The 19346-nt window shown below is 47.5% G+C and overlaps 1 protein-coding gene across 6 annotated transcripts in view; it reads left to right on the top strand.

The window, feature by feature from the left end:
- The window catches only part of sox5 (SRY-box transcription factor 5), a 78858-nt gene that overhangs the window by 13001 nt on the left and 46511 nt on the right, over positions 1–19346 (top strand). For all 6 annotated transcript variants that reach the window (XM_052055353.1, XM_052055352.1, XM_052055354.1 and 3 more), the window contains exon 3: positions 4644–4866. In XM_052055353.1, the coding sequence (XP_051911313.1) occupies positions 4644–4866 (223 nt within the window). The remainder of the gene's footprint in view (positions 1–4643; positions 4867–19346) is intronic.

Raw genomic sequence — 19346 nt, 5'->3', positions numbered from 1 at the left:
CAAGCGCTCGACTGACCTCTTCATAACTTTCACCATGCAGCATTGCCTACCTGCTACACACACACACACACATGTGCGCTGTAGATATATTTCACGAAACAGCATTTAGCTCAATTTGGAACCTCTCGATTACGAAGGTTGCTCTTTACGATAGTTTCCGAACGATTGTAATCTGGCTAAAAGGCCTTTTTATTGCTAGGAAGCGTGCGATTGGATCTGTTTAAAAAAAAAAAGATTCAATCGTGGAGGTGCGGCAACACCAAATCAAATGTGGCTCGGGGATCATTTTATGTTCGCATATCTTTGCGGAAAAAAAAACTGCGATTGAGGCAGAGACGAGCATCTCGGCGCTAATTGCTTGTTTATTTTTCAAGGGTGCCATTGTGGATTGGTGTTGCGTATCGCCGGGCAGATTAATAAATCATCGCCGTCGTGTTGAAATATGCGGGGGTAATATTCGGGAATATGGAGAAAATTGCTTCCGTTCAGGCTCTCCCCCCAAAAAAGAAAAATGGCTCCTTTAGATATCAATAACACAGCCAATGCTATTCCCAAAACCCAGGTTCAAAATAAAAAATAAAAAATAAATAAAAAACTGGCAACCACTGATTGGACAATTCAAAAGTACGAAGGCAGTACATGGAATTAGATGTTGTGTGTTTACATTGTATTCTAATCTTGATCAGATCTGGATTCAATTTGGTTTACCGCAGTTGTAGACGAGATTCGACACAGCTAATTCCTTTTGATCAAATTTTGCCGACTTTATAACGAATTATCGTTTCTTTTTAAACCCTTTCAGGGACCGCAGTCACTACAGTGGAAAGTTTACCAGGTTATCATTATTGGTGCATGAAAGGGTGAATCAGCAGTTAACATGATCCTTCTTCAAATTACAACCCGAGACGATGAGATTGGAGTGCCTGAACCCGATGACGTGCCTTGCAGCTCAAACTCGATCGGCTCCAGATGAAATCCGGTTCAGCCCGCCTAGCTTTCGGGTGTTCTCGCCCGCACATTACGAACCGAACGAGAGTCGAGCGGCTCATCCCGGTTTGAGTTTGAGGACTTCCGAGTACAAACCGACAGGGTCAGCGATGAGCCGTGGCATGTTTAAAAATAAAATAAAATGATTTACTGCGGGTGCGTGGGTGAGCATGTGCGCGCGGGTGTGCGTTTGGCTGCCGAGTGTGCCGTTGGAAGATTGGCAGCCCTGGCGTGGAGCTAAGTCTTAAACTCCCCGCAGGAGCGATCGGTGACAATCTCGTCCCGCTTGTGTGAGAGTATTTTAGTCGAGCGGTTGTTTCATGTCTTGATCCACGACGACGCGCCAAGCATCAAATATTGTTTCTCCACGCATGCACCTTGCACAGCCCCAGACATGTCAGGCAAGAGCGTAGAAAAAGAGAGAGTGAGAGAATTTGTGTGTGGATGTGTGTAAGCTGAGGGGGTGGGGGGGGGCTGTGTTGGCTCTGGGTGGGGGGACGAAAGAGTTTTGGATTCTGGCAAGACCAAAGTGTTTTTAAAGCAGATAAGCTTCAGACAAAAGTTGCCTAATTCGGTTCCATTGCAGAGGCAGTAAAGGGATAAAGCCGAGGGAGTCGCAATTTCCCATTTTTTTTTTTTTTTACTTTGTTCCAGTCATTTGGAAGAGAATTGACATCTGCAAACTAAAGGCAGAACCGCCCACGCTGCCAGGCTGACGCAGCCGGCGTGAAACGCGGGTGTGCGCGCACACACCACATGCACACCTGCAGGCTATCTGGGTGTCAAACCAAATGGCACAACTTGCTCACTGGCGAAGAGGAGAGGGCAGGAAAAAAAAAGGGTGGGGGGGGGGGGGCGCTGGCGCACTTGAATAAATGCATGCTGATGAGGAAAAAGTTACAAAAATCGCGTTAGCCGAGGAAGAGCGCGGCGGCGGTGCACCTGACTGACACACGCATTGGAACGTCTCCCTCTGGTTTCTCTGGTCTTGCATGCAAATGGCAAGGCGACAAAATGTCACTGGTGTGGATTATGTCCTCCAATTGCGGAGCCTTTGGGATGAGGCTGTCGATCTGACTTCACGCACGCGTAACGCAATGGACCCTAATCAAGAGATTTTTTTTTTGAAGGGTTCCACGGTTCCGCCGGGAAATGACCTTGGTCGTCGAACGACATGACATCTCCGCGGCAGATTCTCGATTTCCCACGTCCCAGCGCCCCGACCCCGCCACACACTTCTCTCATTCTTGTTTGTTTTGTTTGCGCGACATCTTTCTCGAAAGAAAAGTGCGCGCGTCTGTTTTAAGTAGGCGCCGGATTAGATAAATGGGATGTGACAGGTGTGACCGCTGCCTTCAAGATGGCTCCTTCCCTCCCTCCCCGCTCACTCGTTCTGTCAACTCGCTCATTTCCTCTAATAACATCACCTCGCTCATTCTCTTTACCCCCACTTCCCACATCGCACCTCCCCCCCCGCTTTTTTACCAGTCTACCTCCGCCTCGTTTCATTTGCATGGCGTGCGCTCGCCATGATGCAACCCGTAATCACACAGACGCTCGTTTTGAAGTGCGAATTACCCTAATCTGGAGAACAGGAGAGGGTGGAAGGAGGACGCGAGGAAGGAAGGATGCGACCAAGGAGAAAGAAAAAAAAAAGTTACTTCGACCCCTCTCAGTGCAAAAAAGAACATTTGGTTTGGAAAGGCGACTTCACCAACAAAGCTTCGAGCAAAGTCTTAATCACAGTTTAATTAATCACGGTTTAATTTTGATCTTGACGTGCTCATTAAGAATCAGTCACGTCGTCACAAAAATTTGGGGGGGGGGGGTTATGCCCTGCCATGTGGGAAAGGAGAGCCGTTTCGAGATCGCTGGGAAAATAATAAAATGCCAATACGATGTTAGCCGCTGCTCACGCCCGGACACTCACAGGCGCCACACCTGGCCCCGCCTCTTAAAGGCACAGTGCTGAGACAATGCAAAATTTTCGCTCAGTGTTAATTTTTTTGGGGTGGGTTAATATATGTCAAATGATGATAGGAGAGTTTTCCAAAAAGTTGGGTGAAATTAAATTTGGGTGAGGGCAAATTGGTCAAAACTTTTCTAAAAATTTGACCGTGTGGACATGGCCTTGGTTTGGCAATTTTTTATTTTATTTTATTTTTTTAAGTTACACAGTAACTACATCATGCTCGGCGCACAATGCATGTGCAGGAATGCCGTCGGAATAAATGAATAATTGAGCGCGCTGACTTATTCAGAGTGTGTGTGAAAACACGGGATCGCAGCGCGAGAAAGCGGGAGAGTCGGTTAAGTGTCGGAGATGGGGGAGGGGCCACTGGGAGTCCCAAGTGATAATGGCGGGGCCTGCACCCATCTCGCCAATCTCCAAATCTGACGTCAGAGGAGTTATTCCGCCTTTCCTATTTTACGGGGCATTCTTTGTTGGACGAGTCATCGGCTTCTCACCGATGACTTTGTCGTGGACTGTGATCCGAGTGTCAGGTTCCCCCTTCCAGTCGGGCGAGTTAATCATCTGCAAACGATCCGCGCCTAAATCCGTATTCATGACATCAACGGAGCGGCGCCTCCGTCACGTGCGCCCGCCCCGCCCGCCCGTCGGCCCCGCGCGCGTCTAATCAGATGTTATGAAAGTACAGTCCTGGATGTGCGCTGTGGATTTGGAGGTGGCGTTTGCCGCCTTTGCGCTGAGATTAGCCAAAGATTAACTGGGTGGACCATTGACCCTTCGTCTGTATGCAAAGAGCAGAGCTGACGGACTGACGGGCTGATTGACTGAGTGACTCACTTGCTTTTGGAGTCTTGACCTCCCGCTCTGTGATGATCCTGTCAAACGTTACTTTCATTTCTCATTATTTGAGGAAAGTCGAACGTGAAGCCGCTTTGTTGCAGCGCGGAATCGGCGTCGCGTAGCCTCTCAGTGTCACTGTTAATTGGGCCGAGAAGGTATTAGCTGAATCTTCCAAACAAATGCCACCTCGATTGGATTGAGGGCTGAAACCGGACTCGTTCTTCAAGCTGTTCTCGTGACGCTTCGCGACCCCTCCATCCCAAAGCAAAAACTTTCAAAATGAATCCAGTCAGCTTGCGAGGTTCAGTAAAGACAGCGGGATCGTTATTCGACAATTTGGCGGGAAGACCGTAGCGTTAGCTCGCTATGTGATACTTTGTCGCTGTCGTGCCAGTTGTTCACTCTTTTGTGATTTCATTCCTGACATAAATTCACAGCTTGACAAAGTTCCAAAATCTTCGCACCATTAACAGTCGCGCGAGACGAAAGTAGCCGGCGCCGAAGCTCGGCCTCACGAGCTGCGCAAGCTAACATTGGACGCCGCTCAAAGCCGAGCGGCGGAAGGCTTTGTAACGAAGCGCCACCGTTTGTTTTGTTTCATGTCCTGGTTCTGTCAAGTACCTCCAAGTCCGTCAAAAGCGGATTCCAGCGGAGAATAAGAAAAGACGCGTGCCCTAACTTACGAAAAACTGGCAAGGGATGAAAGTCGAAAATTCCGTGCCTGTTGTTGGGCTCCCAGAAAAAGCGAGAAGAAAGGGAGCGAGATAAGCAGATAAGAATGGCGATCCTCCCGACCGTCCTTATTTGGAGGCAATTCATGAATAATTTTTTCCACCACTTCCAGGATCTGGACGGCTCGAAGGGGAACTCCCTGAGCCCTTACCCCCTGCACAATGCTACCTCACCGGGCAAAGACGAAGGCAGCGCCGGGGGTCGGCCGTGCGGCGACGGCGGCGCGGCGGCGGGCGCTCTGGGAACTCCGGAGAGACGCAAAGGGAGCCTGGCGGACGTGGTGGACACACTGAAACAACGTAAGATGGAGGAACTGATCAAGAATGAACCGGAAGGTCAGTCTGGCTTTCGCTTTCTCTCCCTTGTCCTTTTCTTTCCTGCTCATTTGAAAAAGCTTCACGAAGCTTCGCGAAGCACCCCCGGTGTGGGTTTTTTTTCCGGTTCCCGCGTGCCATCTCGCTACGATTGGAACTGTGGCTAACGAAAGCGACTACAATCACAGACGCTGCTTTAAAATTAAATCTCGGCTTTTGACAGTCAGACTCAACCAGTCAGGAATTAAAATTAGCCTTTGGCCAACTCTAATTACCCCCCTTGGCAGATAACCTCCGGCGCTTTAGTTACTCCACGCGGCGCTGATAATGGTGATAAGGAGATGGCCAACAGGTGTCTCATCTCCTGATAGAAATCCCTTTTATTGGCGGACGCCTTCTCCTGTTTGGTGGAAAAACAACTCGCGGCGAACGTTTCTCTGGCCTCTCGTGACATTCTGCCCGTCAAAAAAAAAAAACTGTTGTCGGAACTTGTTTATGTGTGTGCGCGTGTATGTGTGTGTGTGTGTGTTCCGCCTATAGTTTCCGCTGGGGCATCAAAAGGCTTTTCATTTCAAGCTGTGATGTGCTAACCTTATTTTTTCGGGCTTTTCTCTCCGCTTTTCAAAGCGGTCAAGACCGCCGCTGGTCCGCTCCCTCGATGTCTGCTTGTTTTTTTTGTTTTGTTTTTTTTAAAAATTCCGGTCGATAGAGAGGTCTGTTGCGGTGCGCGCGTGCACCCACATAGATACAAGAAAAAGAAAAGGAAAAAGGGAAACTGCTGTTTGTCGAGCTGAGCTGTAATTGAGGTGTGTTTCGGCGGGCCTCATGAACTGGCAAGGGAGGTGTGAAAAATAAAAAAAAACAATAATGGATCTTTATGAGTCAGCGAGGGCAAAAAGAGAGAAATGAAAAGAGGAATGAAGGAGAGTTAAGAAGTGATAAAGAACGTCTGGGGTCCTCACAGCCCCCCCCCCCCGGTAGTGGTGAGGCGTCGGCTCTGGGTTCAAATGAAACGGGCCAGCGAAACCGCATTCGGGACCGGGCGAGACGGAAAGGGACTAAGCGGGCGGTGGGGGGGCGGGGGGCGACAGTGGAAAGGGAAGGGGGCGGTATTGAGGGCGAGATCAAAATCCTTCTCCTGTGTGTCCGGGCTGGCTATTGTTTGGCTATGCAGCTCACAATGGCCATTAGCAGCAAACAGCAGGTTGGGATGAAAATTTAATGAAGGTTTTAATCATTATGAAAGGCCCTAAATATTACTGCTACACACACACACACACACACTCGCGCTGGCATATCGCTTCCAACTGGATCAATGGCACGCGACCCTTTTTCAAGGAGCAGTAATGGGGAGGGGCACGGGTAAGATGCGAGCCAAAGACACAAAAACAATAAAGATGTCGAAACTCAAAAAGGAGGCCGGTTTTTGCCGAGGCTGGCCTTGAGCTACACTTCACACCCGCCCGCATGTACAAAAGACGCCACACGCAAAGTAAGTTTGCGGCCGGCGTTGCTCTACTTTAACGGGAGATGAATGGACTTTCTGTGCTTTCTGGGGCAGAGTGTGGACACTCGCAAAAATGTGTGCGCCTCTCCCGACAATGCCAACATTCACCCGCGTTGATGTGTAACGTTTCAGGTTGTCGTGTGTGTTTGCGTCCAAAGCAGCTCATAAATGACTCGCCGTTATCCCCCCCCCCCCCACACGCTCTGCCCCCTCTCCCCCCATTCATCTTACTCCGCTGCTCACCCACTACCCCTTGAGACACACCGCAGACACGACGTGACGGCCCAGGTGCGCGGGTGCACACACCCACGCATTCCTCAAGAGCAATGAAGCGGACGAAGTTAAGAAGGCTTTGCCACCTTGCCCGTTTGCGGGGCCACGATGCGTTTGTTGAGGCGAAGGGATGCGGGATAATGAGAGCGAGAATCAATTCTCTAGAAAGATGACCGAAACGAACACCCGCACAAAAAGATGCATATGCACATGTGGCTTGGGCACCGCCCTTGGGGCCATGACTTTAAGCTAGTACAACCCCACTTGGGTGGGAGCGCGACTGAGAATCAATTCCCAAGAGAGATGACTGAAACAAACACCCGCACAAAAAGATGCATTTGCACATGTGGCTTGGGCAGCGCCCTTGGGGCCATGACTTTAAGCGAACGCAACCCCGCTTGGGTGGCAGGGTGAGTGAGAATCAATTCCCTAGAGAAATGACCGAAACGAACACCCGCACAAAAAGATGCATATGCACATGTGGGTGCCTGGTTCTCGAGTAGTTCTGTCTGTGGTTGCTAACTGGATGACTCGTTCGTCACTGCGGGATCCTGGTTTCAAAATCCAAGGCACCCGAACGCTAAAACGGCTCCCTCAGTGTTGCGGGTTGCCCCGCCCCCTCCCCTCCCAGAGGGGATCACGGTAGGCTTCGTACAATGTATTGACAGATGCAAGGGTGCAGAAATGAGTCGGCAGAATCAAACAGGGACTGATGGATCTGTCGAACTGGATTAAAGGGGTCGGACCCATACCGCGGTACTTTATGGCACTTTTGACACCGCGGACAAAGGCGCACACCGGAAAGCACTGGAACAGGCACGCCGGCAACCCTGGAGGTCAAGCGCAATGGCGCTGAATTATTATTCTTATTTTTTTAAAGCTCGGCATCGTCGCCGCTTCGCAGTGCTCTAAGACATCAGTCTCCATCCTGCGAATGCCAACTCACTGGCAGATGACGCACAACACACACACACACACACACGCACACACACACACACACACACACACACACACACACACACACACACATCCGCACAAGCAGCACTTCATCTACTTCCAAGGCAGTGAGGGATCCAAGGGCCTTGCTTTTAGAGCGCACTGAGGCATTTTATAGGACAGCACTTAGGCGAGGCCATTGTGCCAGACAAGCACACACTGGCCGCGGCTCCCCTCACGCCTCCGTTCACTCCAGTGGGTGACAATGGGAAGGGCGGATACATTCTGCCAAGGAGCAGGAGCAGGAGCAGGAGAAAGAAAAAAGGATGGTAGAAGAAAAAAAAAAAGCTTGATAAGTGGAAGGCCAGTCTTTCGTTGGTCGGTCCACCTCCCCCACGACTTTATTTTTCGTCATCCTTTCACCGGCGTGGCTTGCACACATGCTAAACGTCAACAATGGCATATACAATCCTCACACAGAGCCTTCACTTTTAAGCACAGTGCACCTGCGGCCATTTGTGACCGTCAATGCGCTAAAAGTCCCAAAAACTGGTACGGTAGTTTCCGAGCTTTCATCAACTCGAGTCAAAGTCATATCGGCATGCGATTCAAATGGAGACTTTTGTTTTTTTTCCCCCCTTTTGTTTGTTTTTTGCCCCCCCCCCCTCTTTTTGCGCCATGAGAAACCGGGCGGCCGCGTCGTGCGCGGCCGAACCTGAGGCCTATTGTGCGGCCGTCCATTGTTGCCCCGATGAAAGACGCATTCAAGTCACTTCTCTGACTCAATTGTTCCGCCTCGGCTTTCTCTTTCGCCTTTCGCTGCTCCGACAATCGCGGGGATGAAACTCCCATTCTGCCTTCCCCCCGTCCAGAAGAACGATATTGAGGACATGAATAGTATGCGTGTCTGCGCATGTGTCTGTGTTGGGGTTAAAATAAATAAATAAATAAAAAGCAGTGGCCCTGCTTTTGTCCAATACAGAAGCATAAAGGGGCTTAGAGAGAGGAGAGAGGGTCCTGCAGTTTTCCTGATGGTCTCTGCATGTTAGTGTGTGTGTGTGTGTGTGTGTGTGTGTGTGTGTGTGTGTGTGTGTGTGTGTGCGTGTGCCATCGGCCTCCCGGCGTGGCATTAAGTTAAGGACAAAAGCTCGAGGTTCATGAATCAGCCGAGGCTTCCAAGCTTGGCTATTGTGGCCGAGTCACAGTGTGAGTGTCCTGCAGCATGCTGAGCATATGTGTGTGTGTGCGTGTGTGTGCGTGTGTCTGTGTGTGTGTGCGTGTGTGTGTGTGTGTGTGTGTGTGTGTGTGTGTGTGTGTGTGTGTGTGTGTGTGTGTGTGTGTGTGTGTGTGTGTGTGTGTGTGTGGTCATATCTGGTGACCAGGCAGGTGCGGTCAATATGTCTACAGTATGTGCAATGTGTGTATCAAGCTGAGTCGATATGAGTGCGTTTCCGGGCAAGTGTTACGTCCGAAATAATTGACAGCCCCCCGACCCCCCACCACCACCTCCCCACACCCCCCCAGTACTCCCTCCCCAGTTCACTTTCATTCACCAAACGTGTCTTCCAATCAAATCATTGGCAATTGATCTTGTCTTCTCATTGTGTCTCTTCATTTAGCACGGCCTGTTGTATACTCCCCCGCCCCCTGCCAGAATTCCCATCATTACCATGGAGAGACACAAGAATGTTTTTTTTTTGGGGGGGGGGGGGCTGCATAAGAACCAAACTTTTATCAGTCAGTCGGCTTACTTCCTAGGGGAGGTAGTGAGAAGCCTGATGGACAGCAAATTCATCTTGGTTCCTCTATCTATGTCAGATGTGTCAAACATAAGGCCTGTGGGCCGGAACCGGCCCCAGGGAGGTTCGATCCGGCCCGCGGGATCATTTAAAAGTGAAAAAAATGCATTAAAGACACAGAATGAAACAATGCTGTTTTAAATTAAATGCAATTGGTGGATTGGGGGCGCACTGCTTTGATCACAGTCGAAGACAACATTGTTTTGACCAGGGAAGAAAACAGCAGTCTCAGTCTGTCACCGAGATAGACCCAACACAGCAAATGATATGAAAGCGCCAATCAATGCTTCTTGAGACCAAAACAAAGGAAAGAGACGACATTTTGGTGATTCATAGCACAGTATGGTATCATGTTAATGGTTCAGCCCACTTGACATCAACCGAGTCCGTATGTGGCCCAGAATGTAAAATGAGTTTGACACCCCTGATCTATGCCAACGACGTACAGGGACAAGCAGAACAATTGAATGCAATTTGTCTGTCTCATGTCCCTCAGATGCGGATAGCCATCAAATAAGGCCTTCTAATCCTTTAACGCAAATCTTGCGATAGTGTCGTGCCTGTCAGCAGAGCATAATTTATAAGTTCGTCATGGACGTGAAGGACTTGAACGGGGTTGATTCGGAGCGTGTGATTGGTTGACGCGAGTTTTGTCCGTCCGTGCAGAGTGTTTGCTGATGGGGAGATTTGGTGGCCTTCAAGAAGCTTCCGGTGTTTGGGTTTGACCGCTTTGCTGTCACTCGGACGGATTAAGGCCGCGTTTCGCCAAGGTGGGACTTCTTATTGGGACCTCGTCTCATGAACAAAAAATGCTTTGGACTGATAGAGCTGGGGTGTCGTATCCTGCCGGAACGTGGCCTTATAGCACCGCTCAAAAACGACACGGTTTGATCGGATGCCGAACATGCCGAAAAGCTTCGCGCTGGGCCGTCTTTCGCGTGCAAGTCGCTTTGGCAAAGTATGTAATAGTTTCGAAGTATAGCATTGGAGCAAAAAACCCTCCACGGGGTTTGAACCCAAATGAACCTGTGGCCGGGCCGGTTACACTGCGGCCCCCGCAAATGAAGCCCTGGCCTTATTCGAGTCAGATGTTGGGGACAAGAACCCCTTAAGCCCGTCCGTGCCCGGCTTCCTTTTCTGTCCCATCTTGGCGCCCATGCTAATGCTCCTCTGGAGTGATTGTTGTCCTTCCATCCCCTTCTTTCGGATTCCCACCATCCCTCCTCTTCGCTGGCAGCTTGCCCTTCTCTTCACCCCTCTGCGGCGTGTCCCCGCTCCTTCCTACGCCTCCTCCCCACCCTCCCAATTACGTCTTTTTCCACACGCGCCCTCCATTCATGCTTCCTCCCTCCTCATCCTCTTCCCTGGCTGGGCTCGGGAGCAGTGAACAGGTGTTGTCTCCTTTTGATTTGGGTGCGTTCGGATTAATGTTGTCAGCTCAGCTGTTAAAACAACTGCCACCGCCAGATGCCAGTCAGTTCGGGGTTGGAGCTGTCACCTACACACACTCGCGCATGTTCGCAGATGCAATCGCTCTCTGTCACACGCGCAGACGCGCAGGCCCTCTTGGCTCATTGTTACAGCGACGGCGCAAATCAGCTGCTGCGCGCCAGTCGCGCTTTTGTAACCCAGGTGGGTTTTTGTGTCGCCTGTTGTGACGTGATACCGCATCGATTATTAAAGCGCAGTCGAGATACCCTCGTTTCAACCGTCGGGCTGAATCAACATCAGAAATTAGTTGGAGGCAATTTTCAAATCGCTAAGTAAAAATAATCGTTTGCGTTATCGTTGGAATGTGATTTACGGCTCATATTTCTGCAACTTGTTGGAGAGAATTTTGTCGGCGGACAAAATGCCGACAAAACTGCAAATGCTTTCAACTTCTAAAACCAAAACATGAATACAGACCATATTTTCCGGATTATAAATCATACTGGAGTATAAATTGCATCCATCCATCCATCCATCTTCTACCGCTTATCCGGGGCCGGGTCGCGGGGGCAACAGCTTTAGCAGGGAAGCCCAGACTTCCCTCTCCCTAGCTACTTCTTCCAGCTCTCCCCGGGGGATCCCGAGGCGTTCCCAGGCCAGGTGGGTGACATAGTCTCTCCAGCGTGTCCTTGGTCTTCCTCGGGGTCTCCTCCCGGTGGGACATGCCCGGAACACCTCACCAGGGAGGCGTTCAGGAGGCATCCGAATCAGATGCCCAAGCCACCTCATCTGGCTCCTCTCGATGTGGAGGAGAAGCGGCTCGACTCGGAGCCCCTCCCGGATGACCGAGCTTCTCACCTTATCTCTAAGGGAGAGCCCGGACACCCTGCGGAGAAAACTCATTTCGGCCGCTTGTATCCGGGATCTCGTTCTTTCGGTCACGACCCATAGCTTTTTTGGGGTAAATGTATTTGATAAAAATCCAACACCAAGAAGCTGCGCCATCTTGAAAGGTGATTTAAAATCAAAATCAAATCGCGAACAACAGGCTGAATAAGCGTACGATATGCTAACGTTACACGACGCATCAACAGCCAACGGAGAACATACCTGGTATGCTCACGAAACATATTAAGAGTTATTCCGATAACGATAGCATAAAGAACATGCTAACAAGATTAGCTAACAGTTTCACTCCAAATCCCAAAATCCAACGAAATCTTCATTTTCAGTGTCACTTTCAAACAAATCTGCCAACTCGGAGGTAGAAGATGCGGCACTTCCTCTTCTATGTCGCTTACATCAGATTCCTCATTGACTAATCAACACAGACCTAGAATGCCCTCTAGTGGTTAAATGTGAAAATAATGTGAAATGACGGAATAATTTGTTCATAATTTCACACATAAATAGGCCAAACTATGAAAAAAAACTGCGATTTATAATCCGGAAAATACGGCATCATAAACCTGATATTGTTTAGTGTAATACAGATTGCTTTATTACTTAGGTTTGTCAAAAAAAAATGCACAGGAAGGGGTCCTGCTGGCAAAGATCAGAATATTAACATGAGAATAAAAAATAAATAAATAAAATTTAAAAAAGACAAATTTTCGATTGTTCCAAAGCGTTCAGCCCCGTTCAGTCGCGAGTGAAAAACATGATTTGAAGGGACACGTTTTGCTCTTGTGATCCTCATGAGAACGATCACTTGGCCCGACGAGCGTTTTTACATCCACCTCTCACCTCCTTCCGTCTCTGATTCACGCTCATGCTTTTTCTTTTTTTTCTTTTTTTTTTCCCCTGCATGTCCGCATTTGTCACAGTTTTCTTTGGATGCGGGACCTTGTTCCACACACGCACACACAACAAGCCTTCTTTTATTTGTTTTTTTTTTTGTCCTTCCACGCCACAACTTTGAATGACCGTTAACTTTAGAAACGGCATCCAGCCTGCAAAATGCGGCTAGAAAAGTGATTAAGCATAAATCAAATTTTTGCGTTCAATTTTTACAATGCCTAAAAAAATATTTAGTCATTAATCAACATGTTTTTTTTTATTTTAAATTTAAAAAAATAGCAAGGCCTCAAAAATGATTTCTTTAACCCTTTCAGGTACAGCAATCACTACAGTGGAACATTTATTTGAGCATGAAAGGGTTAAAAATATGATCACAAAATGAACCTATAGTTTGGGAATTCAAAGTACAAAATTAAAAAATAAATGAACACAAAATAAAATCGTAAGTGAAACTAATTATACAGACATTTGAAATAAAAATTGAATAATTAACTAAAATAAATCAGTGAGATAATGAACAGACTTTGTAAACTGCTTTGAATATGTGAAACATTTCAAAATAAAAGCAAAAAATAAAATCCATACAAAATAAAGCTCAGGCCCCAACGACTTTGAAAAAGTCAAAAATTAAAGTTGAACGAAAACTTTTTGGCCGCAGACTAACAAAACCACCACAGGGTATCATTTGAAATGCCGTGCTTGAGATTTTTGCGTCGGTTCCCCGCATAACATTTTGCACATTTGCAGACGAAATTCTGATGAGAGCGCTTCGCACGAATCACTGGAAGTCCCCCCTTGGCCGGAAAGCGTCTTCATACTTGAGTGCAAGCCTCACACTGGCCAGTCTTGTGATACGGTTTCAAGGAGCCGCGCTCACTCACACACTGGGCGCTTGTTTGTTGATCTGACACACTTTTACACGCCCGCAACGCTCACGCAGCCAACAGTGAGGCCCTCTTTTTATCATCTTATTTATTTATTATTATTATTATTTTGAAGTTTCCTTGCTCTTTTTTTTATCCGTTTATCCCAAGGAAAATAGAAATTGCTGAATGCTTAAAAAATCTATTTGCAATATTTCAATTTGGAAACATGAATTTGATTACTTATTGTGCCCGATAGCAACTGCACTTTTTATAATGTTTTTTTTTTTTAATAAATGATGAAGTAAAGCACAGACTACCCGCCCTTCCTCCACTTTAGCAACAATGGCGCCCTCCCTTATGTGTTTTGTTGGCTCGCTTCACTCATTCACTCCCAAAGACGTTTTTAAACGTCTTTTCAGACTTGGTCCTGAATTGGCTGGTACTGAATGAGTTAATCACGCAAACAAGGTTATGGGCCAAGGTTATCATACACCAACCAAGTCCTTTGGTATCGATTAGAGACAATTAGCCCGCTCGGAGAGTCCAGTCACGGGTTACTCGGGAGGGAAAGGCGGCCGGCCACCGAGGAGTGGGGATCGGAAAACCAACCGATATGTTCCAGAAGCAACGCAGCCCAAGTTGAAACAAGCGGTAGCTTTAAAAGAGTGTTCGCCTTACGTAGTTCACACATCAAATACACATGAAGACTCGAGCCCTTTCGTGCACCCTGTAACCTGATAAGCTCTACACTGTTGTGAACGCTGTCCCTCAAAGGGTTCAAATATGGCAGCTTCAAGTGGCGAATCAATTCTGCCTTTACATTGCCCACAGATGGGCCAAAGTCAGCTCGTAGGCGCTTCACCATCATACTCGCTTATTCACTCACCCCCGCTGGCTGAAAAAAAAAAAGTCATCTTCCCATGGAAATGACACGCAAAAAGCTCAAAGCACACACATGCTAGTCAGCCCAGCATTCCTGGACTAGTTGGGTGCTTACTGCGGTCGGGTCTAATGGTTCTCACATGCCCATCGCCCTTATCTTTGAGAGGGACAATACGGGCCTTTTTTTTTTAACTCCCTTGAAGACTTTACAAGACACTTTTGTTTGATGGGACAAACACTCGCAAAGTTTAGAGGGAGCGACCGCAACAACAACAACAACAACAAGATACAGATATCGAAAACAAAACTTATCGCAGGATAATCGCAAATCAAAGAGAACTAACTTGTTGTTATTTTTTTTTTAAACTCCCTTGAAGACTTTACAAGGCACTTTTGTTTGATGGGACAAACACTCGCAAAGTTTAGAGGGAGCGACCGCAACAACAACAACAACAACAACAACAAGATACAGATATCGAAAACAAAACTTATCGCAGGATAATCGCAAATCAAGGAGAACTAAGTTGGGATTTTTTTTTAACTCCCTTGAAGACTTTAAAAAGCATTCTTATTTGATGGGACAAAAACTCGCAAAGTTTAAAGGGAGTGACAGCAACAACAACAACAACAAAAATACAGATATCAAAACAAAAGTTATTGAAGGATAATCGCAAATCAAGGAGAACTAAGTTGGGATTTTTTTTAACTGCCTTGAAGACTTTACAAGGCACTCTTGTTTGATGGGACAAACACTCGCAAAGTTTAGAGGGAGCGACAGCAACAACAACAAAAAAAAGATCAAAACAAAGTTATTGCAGGATAGTCGCAAATCAAGGAGAACTAAATTGGGATTACAGTATTATTATTATTATTATTAATATTATTATTATTATTATTATTATGTTTTAAAAAAAAGACCCTGATGCAAAGCCTGCATGCTCATGTCAAGAGCTTCTTGCCGCGCTGTCCGTCTCCGTGCCATTGCTTTGACAGGCAGACGAAAAATGTCACGACTCAGTGGAGAAAACCGCATGTGTGCGCGTGTGCGCGCGAGTGCCGTCGGTCTCTTGTCTTGCTAATGCGTGGGTCCGTCCTCCGCCCCCCACCCCATACACAGCAGGGCCCGACACACAATGTCTTCTTTTGTTGTCACGTTAAAGTGATGCAATAAAGCCGCGCAGTGACAAGGACGGCCCGTGGGCCACTGCAGTGTGACAGGGATGTGGAGCGCGCGCTTGCGTCAAAAAGTGGAGACGCGAGCGCTGACGAGGGGTTATTGCCACAAGACAGATTGCAAGTGTCATTTTCCATTACGGCCGCTCCAGCCAGAGAGCGCGTGCAAAGCGCGGGCACGCGAACAGGCGCGTGCGCGCACGCCTCGGCCTACTTTAACAAGATGCGTTTGACAGCAAGAGATGTGCGTGCCTTAATAGAATGCCCAGACTATTACATTGTCACCTCAGGAGGAGAAATCGGGAATTTTCGTCCTGGATTTTGACAAGAATTGGACTTGAAATTTACAAAAAATCAGGAAAAGGTGGATTTAAAGCAACAGGAGGGAACAATTTGACCACTAAATACCAAGTTAAGAATTACTTGGATGCTACAAAGGGACTTCAAATGATGAGGAAAATATCTCTTTGGGCAACCGAGTCCAACTTATTTTTGCAGTCCGAAATGTATTTGGACCAGCGAAAATTTATTTTCTAAGAACTAAGAACGCCATGGCTAGTATTTAGACCAAAATCATTTCAACTTGAAACGATGTGCACACTGGCTTCATTCAATTATGGACATATCTCTGGTGGTTGACAACAAGCCGACAACAACAGGGAGTCATTTATGTACCGGCCGGGACTTACGTCTACTTAGATACTTGGTATCGATTTTTTACAGTTTTACAATTGTGGTGTGGTGGAGGAGGGAGACACTTGATAGATCGATTTTTTAGTTTCTCTGTGACCCCAAAACTTCAGTAATTACAATAACGCGAGGAATTTGTTGACAAATGCAAATATATGTTTGGGATCCAAGGTGACTTAAGTCAAGTACCGATTCAAACACCTCGATGATCCTCGTTTCGTGATAATCGAGGTCGCTGCGGTAATTGGAGGGCGAAAAAGGGGCGTGTGCGCATACTCCCTCCCTTTACAAAAAACACAAAACATCGTTAATTTCCACCGGCTCGGCTCCAGAAAAATAAATAGATCAATAACTAAATAAAGAAAGAAAGAAATGAGAGGATGGGAGAAAAGTGTTTGTCGCCGCAAAGTTAGCCGGCAACTTTCTCGAATGTCGCTCCAGATTTGTGGTTTTCATTTTTTTATTTATTTTTTTGCCCTTCATCGTTCTTTTGCAATGTCGCGCCCTCGCCGCTGCTATTTCCGACTGCCAGTGTGTGTGTGTGTGTGTGTGTGTGTGTGTGTATCAGGCTCTCCGTGATTTCATGCCAGTATCAGAATTGGCTGTGGGTTTGGTTCAAATCAAATTGGACATAAGCACCCACAACACCATCTGTTAGGCAAAGGCAAGCGGAGTGAAGGGCACAACTCTCTGAGTGCGGATAAATGGATTTTCAATTTATTAAATTGTTGACTGACACCCACCGAAATTTTAACTTCCCGCGCCGCCCGCCAACTATTCTTAGAATGTCGCGTTTCGAGCTGTACGGCGATCGGGCCGAGAGGCGCTAATATTAGCGAAAAGAGAAAAAAAACGCTACATCTGTTGTTTGGATTCACATGCGATGTTCAAAATATAGAAAACTGGACTTTTTAACTGCCTGTTGACAAATCGTCGGGCCCCGAAAGCGGTAACTGCACGACCAAGTCGTCTTCGATGTCGAGCCAAGAGTTAAGCAGAGCTGCTGGATTTTAATTGCTGCTACAGATTAGCGTTAGCATCTCATACTTGATGCTTGCCGAAGTCGTCAACTCAGTTCGGTGGATTTATTTGGCGATGTGTCAGAGATACTAAGACAACTGTGCTTAGTGAGTGACGTCAGTAACATGGCTGGTTAGTTACAGTGCAAGGTGGGTTTTTTTTCTTTGGGGGGGGGGATGACAGAGGTCAGTTTGCCCATATTTGGACGGTGGATGTGTAGCGGTCAGGTTGGTTAATTGAAATCACCCTGCCGGCCCCTCTCCTATCGGATGGGCCCTTAGCGGGAGTCGGAAAGTAAAGAGGAGGGATTTTTGCTGTTTACACAAGGGGCGGGGGGGGGGGGGGGCTTCACCATCGCGGCGACTGTTGCCAAGAGCCGCTAAAACAACGAGGAAGTAATTGGTGCTGCGAGTTGCTCACCTCACAGAAAAGGTGGACAAAAAGCGTTGCGCAATACAATACGTCTGTTCTCCCTCGATATTACAGCACCCCTTTCTCTTTTTTACCACCCGCCTCCCCCTCCTTATCCCTTTGCTTTTGGCAAAGCGATTTGGACCCCCATTAGAGGGAATCAATGGAAATGTGTCCAGACACATGGAGCAGCACAACCAGACATGAATTGATCATCAAAATAACAACATCATCATTGCTTAAAAAGGAGCATGTTGGAAGGCGAGATAGCCAGACTGTCAAGCAAATGCTTTGGGAGGAAATACGATACTTTGAAAGACGGGTAGTCAAATCCAAAAATGTGCAAGAGGCCCGTCTGGAGGTTTCACAACGCAAGACGATCCAAAAAGAAGAGATTGCAGGTGATGTGGAGCATCGCAGCACACCTTGCTTATATGTTCACCGTCATGAGTCAAGTTTGTTCGTCCCAATGAGCCGTCAAGAGACTTTCCACCAATTCTAGAGGTCTTAACTCGGTTAAGATAACGCACTTAAATGGTTCGCAAGATGACACTGGCAACGATTTAGGTCTCGTCCGAACTGAGTTCTTAATCTAATCGCGCCATCGTATGTAAACATACTCTGTCTGCCTCTTGTCACGTTTGCGCCGCCGTCTCAATACTTCAGTGTTCGGGTGGGGGCAGCGGGGGCCTAGACAAACGCCGCCACTGCTTGTATAATTGCTTATTCAACGCTGACCCCTGCGCCGCTTGGAAAAGCGGTGAGGGAAGGATGAAGGAGGGAAGTGGCGGGAGGAGGGGAGAGGCGGAGGTGGGGTAGTCAGAGCCACATCTTGCCTGCCAAGGCAAGTCAATGTAAAGCCTGTTTTTTTTTTGGGGTGCGGGGGGGTCCAAAGCCAGGGCCTTTTTCCTGTGGACCCTCCTTCTTCTCCTTCATCCTACGTCTTCCTCAGAGCCCGGCTGGGTCTGGCGCTGGCACAGAGGCCCCTTTGTTGTGCACCCAAACTCGGACTCTCTTTTTTCACTCTCTTTCCACATCAACCCCACTGCCGCCCCCCCCCCCCCACCCCCACCCCTTCGCTTCGTCATTCCACCTCCACCTCGCCAGTCCTTCCCTCCCTCCCTTTCACAAATATGAGATAATAGGAAAAACCGAGCTGGCCACTTGTGGTGACTCAGAGCAAAAAAAAAAAAAAGAAACCCTAAAAAACATGTGAGCGAACAATAGAAAGTGTGAAAGAGAAACGAGAAATGGCACTGTTCCTGAGCTGGACCGCCACCCGATTTTGGGAGATCTGTGAGATCCAAAACCCGGATGGGAGAGCTCCAACACACACACATGCACAAAAAATTATATATACAGTATATATATTCCATCTACCTACCCAGCGTTTTTCCTTTCTGAATTCTTATTGTAATTTCCCCATTGCGGGACAAATAAAGGATATAAAGGATATCTTATCATATATATATATATATATATATATATATATATATATATATATATATATATATATATATATATATATATAATCTGTGCGGAGTATGGACTGGAAACCCCAAGGTCAAAATGGGAAACACCTCCGAAGGTGGTGGAGAATGACAGAGCGAAGATCCTGTGGGACTTCCAGATCCAGACTGACAAGATGGTAATGGCGAACCAACCAGATATCGTGATCATAGATAAAGGGCAGAGGAAAGCCGTTGTAGTGGA

The sequence above is a fragment of the Hippocampus zosterae genome, chromosome 21 (assembly GCF_025434085.1).
Source record: "Hippocampus zosterae strain Florida chromosome 21, ASM2543408v3, whole genome shotgun sequence".
Taxonomy (NCBI): Eukaryota; Metazoa; Chordata; class Actinopteri; order Syngnathiformes; family Syngnathidae; genus Hippocampus; species Hippocampus zosterae.
This window is presented reverse-complemented; position numbering and strand designations above follow the sequence as displayed.